This window comes from Haliotis cracherodii, unplaced genomic scaffold (genome assembly GCF_022045235.1).
Source record: "Haliotis cracherodii isolate W230 unplaced genomic scaffold, xgHalCrac1.p SCAF_22, whole genome shotgun sequence".
Lineage (NCBI taxonomy): Eukaryota > Metazoa > Mollusca > Gastropoda > Lepetellida > Haliotidae > Haliotis > Haliotis cracherodii.
In genome coordinates, this window is record NW_027266278.1 from 1,199,744 (window position 1) to 1,207,133 (window position 7,390).

At 40.7% G+C, this 7,390-nt stretch overlaps 1 protein-coding gene across 1 annotated transcript; it reads right to left on the reverse strand.

Moving 5' to 3' along the window:
* Nucleotides 1-3,269: 3,269 nt before the first annotated feature.
* LOC139471419 (uncharacterized) lies at nt 3,270-6,196 on the reverse strand. Its single transcript, XM_071253783.1, has 4 exons — nt 6,186-6,196; nt 5,072-5,313; nt 4,712-4,852; nt 3,270-3,934 (listed from the first exon to the last, which is right to left on the reverse strand). Exons 1-4 carry the CDS (start codon nt 6,194-6,196, stop codon nt 3,270-3,272), a joined length of 1,059 nt encoding a protein of 352 aa, XP_071109884.1.
* Nucleotides 6,197-7,390: the final 1,194 nt, after the last annotated feature.

A 7,390-nucleotide genomic window follows, 5' to 3' on the forward strand; every position in this document is an offset into this window, starting at 1 on the left:
TGCCAACTTCCAACCCAACACATCTAGGCAACCGCTATGCCACTTCATTTGCCTCGGCATCCAATTTTAGAAGACATTGTTATCAATGTACACAGCTGGTACTAGTAAATCAGATTTTCATAAAGAAATCACGTCTATGCGAGCTTATAAGCTATAATAACAATATTACGAAAATTTCAACATGGACATACTGGCACCCGCTTACCAGATAAACATTTCGTGGCATCCAGCCTACTGCACTGCAACATCCAGTGTACCAAAAGCGGGATTGGTACCCTCATGACACCCCAGTTACTGTGCTACCAAAACCAAATTGTAATCATAAGCTTACTGTCGTAAGTCTATGTTCAGAGGGGCGGTCGGGTAGCCTAGTGGTTAAAGCGTTCGCTCGTCACGCCGAAGACCCGGGTTCGATTCCCGACATGGGTACAATGTGTGAAGCCCATTTCTGGTGTCCCCCGCCGTGATATTGCTTGAATATTGCTAAAAGCGGCGTAAAACCATAATCACTCACTCACTCTATGTTAAGGTATAGGACTTTCGATCACCTTAGCGCTAAGATCGCTTTGTACAACGGCACCAGTGGTCACTTGCACAAAGCGATCTTAGCGCTAAGATCATCTTAAGCCTATGTTTAAGCCTATGGGAATAACAATCATCTTAGCGCTAAGATGCTTTGTACAACGGCACCAGGGCCCCGTTCCTCAAAGCGATCTTAGCGCTAAGGTGATCGTAAGACCCATACTTAAACATGGGGTTACGATCATCGTAGCGCTAAGATCGCTTTGAGGAACGGGGCCCGGGACTAAATTACTTATAGGCCGCTGTAGTGTAGCTGGAACATTGCTGAGTGTAGCGTTACCCCACACACAAACCAAAATAAAGAGAGCTGAAGTAACACACTGACGGCAAGCCGATGTGTAATAATAAGGAGAAAGGTCAAACAAACTGATCTGATTTCTCATTGATTCTCCTTAGGGATAACAATAGGGTTTCTGTCAAAAGTATCAACAGTGAACGCATGCAGACACCGGTGAAAATAAACGTATCGTTATCACTCATTAAACCATTAACATTGACATTGAAATGCACATTTATTATATACTGTTTTGGTTGGAAAAGGATTTTACTGCAACGTGGTGATGTAAATGAAATAGAGATTACTACACGAGTGTCTGTGAGATACCATTGATCTTACATAGAGATTACTACACGAGTGTCTGTGAGATACCATTGATCTTACATAGAGATTACTACACGAGTGTCTGTGAGATACCATTGATCTTACATAGAGATTACTACACGAGTGTCTGTGAGATACCATTGATCTTACATAGAGATTACTACACGAGTGTCTGTGAGATACCATTGATCTTACATAGAGATTACTACACGAGTGTCTGTGAGATACCATTGATCTTACAACGAGTTGTTTCAAAATGTATCTAACGAGCGAAAGCGAGGCCCTACAAAACTTTACATTATGTTTCGTGATGAATCCCCACCAGATTTAATGGACAACTTGTCCTGCGAAATTTACCATATGTATGCTATATTAAGACGTTAATACCAGTAGCTAACTTAGGTTCAACTGACAGGCGGTTTAGCAAGTATATTACAAACAATGCTGTGGGTTTCTGGTAACAAGCAACCCGAACATCAGCTGAATTTATATAGATGGCTTCATTTTTAATTAAGTGTGAAAATGCACTGATATTAAGTCAAGTTGCCAAGAGTCGTTTTGCAGACAATCCAAACGCCGGAGCAATTGTCTGAATTGGCCAATCAGTGTGAAATCGATTTCCCCTCTAACCGTCGAGTAATATTATGTCGATGTTGCAGGGCGTGGAGTCATCCCACAGATGACATCCTTACCTTGCCAGCTTGCTGACGGGGTTAACCTGTTTGGTCATATGGAGAAGACGAAGGTCCGTGGTTCGAATCCCATCACGGGACGCGGAAATGTCATGGCCACTACATCGACTTGCATATTACTGAGGCTACATTTGTTACTACATTAAACAATGGCAGGGAATTCATCCTCGAGAACAAATCCTGGAATGCTGATGAACACGTGGGGGGTAAGATTTGCCAAGACTTCCCATGCTAACTGGGCATGCGCACCTCGAGGGCTCCAAGGGAGACCACTACACAGTTTCCTCCAACTGGTATGGTTTCTATTTCAAGGATTGTTTCTTATGTCATGATTAGAGCTCACGATGATTTCTAAATCCATATCCCGTCAACTGAGAACAAAAGTTCGTAATTATGATCTCCCTTCTTAGTCAATATTTCGAATACGTTTTAGCATCTTAGCAATTGTCCAATGAAGGGTTGGGGTTGGGACTGATGAGGGGATTCCGGTTCGAATAGGGTCGGAGGTATTGTAAGACATGCATTCGTGACCAACTCGTGTTATTCTGGGACAAGCCGAACTCGTGCCCCTCTCATGGCCATTTTTGCGACCGGGTTCCGTCTTAGCGCAAACGGGCATACTTAAAACAATTGTCAACTCGTTGCCTAACAGTTCACATATATTTCCCCAGATGAAATTTAAATCACATCGAGACATGCGGAATTATACAGTATGATTGAACACATTTAACTGTGTCTTGGGTATATTCTTAGATGCAAGACATTTGTAAAATCAAAAATTATTTCTGAGGGATTCTTTGACGAAGAACTTGAAATAATACGCGCATTCTGATTGGTTTGTCGTATTTTCACACATAACATTCATCGATGGGGGACAAGTCTTCTTGCAGGTTACGGAAAGGGGCGAGTGGTGACGAATGGTAAGACATGTTTTAAAAAGAGTCTAAAGTGGTCAGGTTCGTTGTTTTGGTTGACTTCATCGTACCCCGGCGTTAACTTTGCCCCCTACCTTGGTTTGTCGATTGCATACAGCCAGCCATGATATAGCCGGAGCATTGCCGAACGTGGCCACAGCTGTTGTCTGATGAAAAACGTATCATTGTAGAATACACTGCATTTGAAAAATACTCATCATCCCGTATTTATACGCTGATGATATTGTGTACAGCTCATACTAGCGGAACAACAGAAAATACAAAGAAGTTTTGGGTCTTTTGAGATATTCATCACTAGGGGGTTGTATGATGGTGATATATTCATCACAAGGGGGCTTTATGATGGTGAGTTGTTTTTTACAAGGGGGCTGTATGATGGTGAGATGTTCATCACTAGGGGGTTGTATGATGGTGAGATGTTTATCACTAAGGGGTTGTATGATGGTGAGATGTCCATCACTATGGGCTATATGATGGTGAGTTGTTCATCACTACGGGGTTGTATGATGGTGAGATGTCCATCACTAGGGGGTTGTATGATGGTGAGATGTTCATCACTACGGGGTTGTATGATGGTGAGATGTTTATCACTAGGGGGCTGTATGATGGTGAGATGTTTATCACTAGGGGGTTGTATGATGGTGAGATGTTTGACACGAGGGGGCTGTATGATGGTGAGATGTTTGACACGAGGGGGCTGTATGATTGTGAGTTGTTCATTACTGGTGGCTGTATGATGGTGAGATATTCATCACTAGGGGGTTGTATGATGGTGATATATTCATCACTAGGGGGTTGTATGATGGTGATATATTCATCACTAGGGGGTTGTATGATGGGGATATATTCAACACAAGGGGGTTGTATGATGGTGAGATGTTTATCACTAGGGGGTTGTATAATGGTGAGATGTTTATCACTAAGGGGTTGTATGATGGTGAGATGTCCATCACTAGGGGGTTGTATGATGGTTAGATGTTCATCACTAGGGGGTTGTATGATGGTGAGATGTTTATCACTAGGGGGTTGTATGATGGTGAGATGTTTGACACGAGGGGGCTGTATGATGGTGAGATGTTTGACACGAGGGGGCTGTATGATTGTGAGTTGTTCATTACTGGTGGCTGTATGATGGTGAGATATTCATCACTAGGGGGTTGTATGATGGTGATATATTCATCACTAGGGGGTTGTATGATGGTGATATATTCATCACTAGGGGGCTCTATGATGGTGAGTTGTTCATCACTAGGGGTGGTCTGATGGTGAGTTGTTCATCAGTAGGAAGCTGTATGATGGTGAGATGTTCATCACTATGGGCTATATAATGGTGAGTTGTTCATCACTAGGGGGCTGTATGATGGTGAGATGTTCATCATTAGGGGGCTGTATGATGGTGAGATGTTCATCACTATGGGCTATATGATGGTGAGTTGTTCATCACTAGGGGGTTGTATGATGGTGAGATGTTCATCATTAGGGGGCTGTATGATGGTGAGTTGTTCATCACTAGGGGTGGTCTGATGGTGAGTTGTTCGTCAGTAGGAAGCTGTATGATGGTGAGATGTTCATCACTATGGGCTATATGATGGTGAGTTGTTCATCACTAGGGGGCTGTATGATGGTGAGTTGTTCATCACTAGGGGGCTGTATGATGGTGAGATGTTCATCACTAGGGGGTTGTATGATGGTGATATATTCATCACTAGGGGGCTCTATGATGGTGAGTTTTTCATCACTAGGGGTGGTCTGATGGTGAGTTGTTCATCAGTAGGAAGCTGTATGATGGTGAGATGTTTATCGCTATGGGCTATATGATGGTGAGTTGTTCATCACTAGGGGGCTGTATGATGGTGAGATGTTCATCACTATGGGCTATATGATGGTGAGTTGTTCATCACTAGGGGGCTGTATGATGGTGAGATGTTCATCATTAGGGGGCTGTATGATGGTGAGATGTTCATCACTAGGGGGCTGTATGATGGTGAGATGTTCATCACTAGGGGGTTGTATGATGGTGATATATTCATCACTAGGGGGCTCTATGATGGTGAGTTGTTCATCACTAGGGGTGGTCTGATGGTGAGTTGTTCATCAGTAGGAAGCTGTATGATGGTGAGATGTTCATCGCTATGGGCTATATGATGGTGAGTTGTTCATCACTAGGGGGCTGTATGATGGTGAGATGTTCATCACTAGGGGGCTCTATGATGGTGAGATGTTCATCACTATGGGCTATATGATGGTGAGTTGTTCATCACTAGGGGGCTGTATGATGGTGAGATGTTCATCATTAGGGGGCTGTATGATGGTGAGATGTTCATCACTAGGGGGCTGTATGATGGTGAGATGTTCATCACTAGGGGGCTCTATGATGGTGAGTTGTTTATCATGAGGGGGTTGTATGATGGTGAGATGTTTATCACTAGGGGGTTGTATGATGGCGATATATTCATCACTAGGGGGTTGTATGATGGTGATATGTTCATCAGTAGGGGGTTGTCTGATGGTGAGATACTCATCACTAGGGGGTGTCACTAAGTCCTATAGGGAATTAATGAAGGCATGTCGTACAGTGTCCGTAGCTACACCTACGTACATATCTGAAAGAAGTCGATGTAATAGTTTAGAAGGTTTCAAATTGAAATGACGAAGTAATAAAAGGCAATAACTCCTCCTAAATGAAAACACAAACAATTGCTCAAAAGCATTTTTAATTGGCCAGGTGTTTAAAGTTTAATTGAAATCAGTCAATTAGGAAGGAATTGTTCGGAAAGTTATTTTCTGCGACATACCGACAGACGGGTGACACGCTGATGCTATTATACCCCATAACTTCGTTGCGGGGGTACAATGGACTAATATTCTTATGAAATGATATTCACGAGGGTTTTCAAAAGGAATTAATAAATAGATATTTACTCATTTAGACTTACTTCATAACTTATATTGGAGATTTTGCGTGCGCTTTATTAGATGTTTGATACCTGTAAATTACAAAATGGCGACTGTGAGACCATCTTGGATTTCTGAATAAGGTTATATTACTGTATGTTGTGCTGATCATCATCCACACCCAGTTTCATAAAGAGCACTTTCTAGTATGATAAAATAGTCTTAAATAGGGTTAACTATCTAAATTTCGACCAATCAGAGGACTCCATTCCGTTGGTATTGTAATAAAATGTGCTTTGCAAAAATATATCTGAATATAACTTTTAACGTAAATAAAGTTATATTGTATAGTGTCCCCAGATACACCTTTGTACCAAGATTTAACAAAATCGTCAGTTATGACCAAAGAAAACCTGTAAATAACGACCAGGTTGTCGTTGTTGAGAGGTTGTTGGAATATGAAACGTGCAGTGCACTTACACAAGTTCCATGGCTTTACTTTTTGTTGTTTCTGAGAAAACAGGCATAGTTAAAGGAAGAATATATTCTGTCACGAATAATTAGTCTTCACTTTATTCAGTACTTTTAGGTCATGGGCCTTTTTGTTCAAATGATATACAATTTAGGTGCAAACAGTATAAAATACAACACATTCCTTTGCATTTTTGTTTTTAAAAAGCAGTTTTAACTTAATTGAATTTTATCAAAGTTGGAGTATTTGTGTTCTTACAGCATAGGCGTAAAACAAGTACTTTTCTGTATTCATATTGATAATAGGGTCTTGCGATGACAGGAGTGTATTAAACTTCAGAATATTTGGAAAGATGTAAAACCGTTGCCATAGATGGCTATAACATAGAAAAAATTACAAAAAGTGATATTCATTTTCGATATGGTTTAGGTTACAAACTTTACATTTTCTAAATTCACTGTTCGCATAGATCACTATGCCAAAGCTGAAAAAAGTGTTAACCGCTGACGCAACATATTTAAAAATGCAGTTTTATGACCACATGTTTGAAAGTACCAAACATTACCAAATCCTAATCTGAAAATAACATTTTTAAGTTTCGTTACCCAATTTACGTGGCCTTGCTCATCGTACAACCGCAACATATTGTAACATTTTGGGGGGTAAACGAGATTCCTGCATATTATATAGAGACAGTCAATATTTGACACATTTCAGAACAGCGAGCGACTGACTAGAACATCTGCCAGCCTCGGTTCTATGTCACTGAACCCCCACATTTCTGCCCCGTATAAAAGTATTGGTGTTATCTTTGTATCAAAACATTTGAAGTAAAAGTGAGGGGAGTATGGTTTCAAGGAATGTATACTAATTAACAGGACCATGAACACCTTTCTTGCCTGAATTGCAATATTATTTAAGCATTCGACCCCAGTGATCTATTGTTAAAATACAAGCCAAGATAACTGCCACCAATAACTACTTCATATGCATTTCCATCATAATACCATTCTTTCATAACATGATAAACCTCTCCTATTTTTGAAAAACAACTATTTTTGTTTTCGATAGATTGACTGGCATTTCCCATTTACTGTACAACAGTCATCATGCTAGATACTTCATTTGTACTTTGTTGACAGTATTGCGAAACACAATAAGGTCTTCCGCAAATAGAAGTAGAAAATATATATACATTCCGGATGTAACTTAA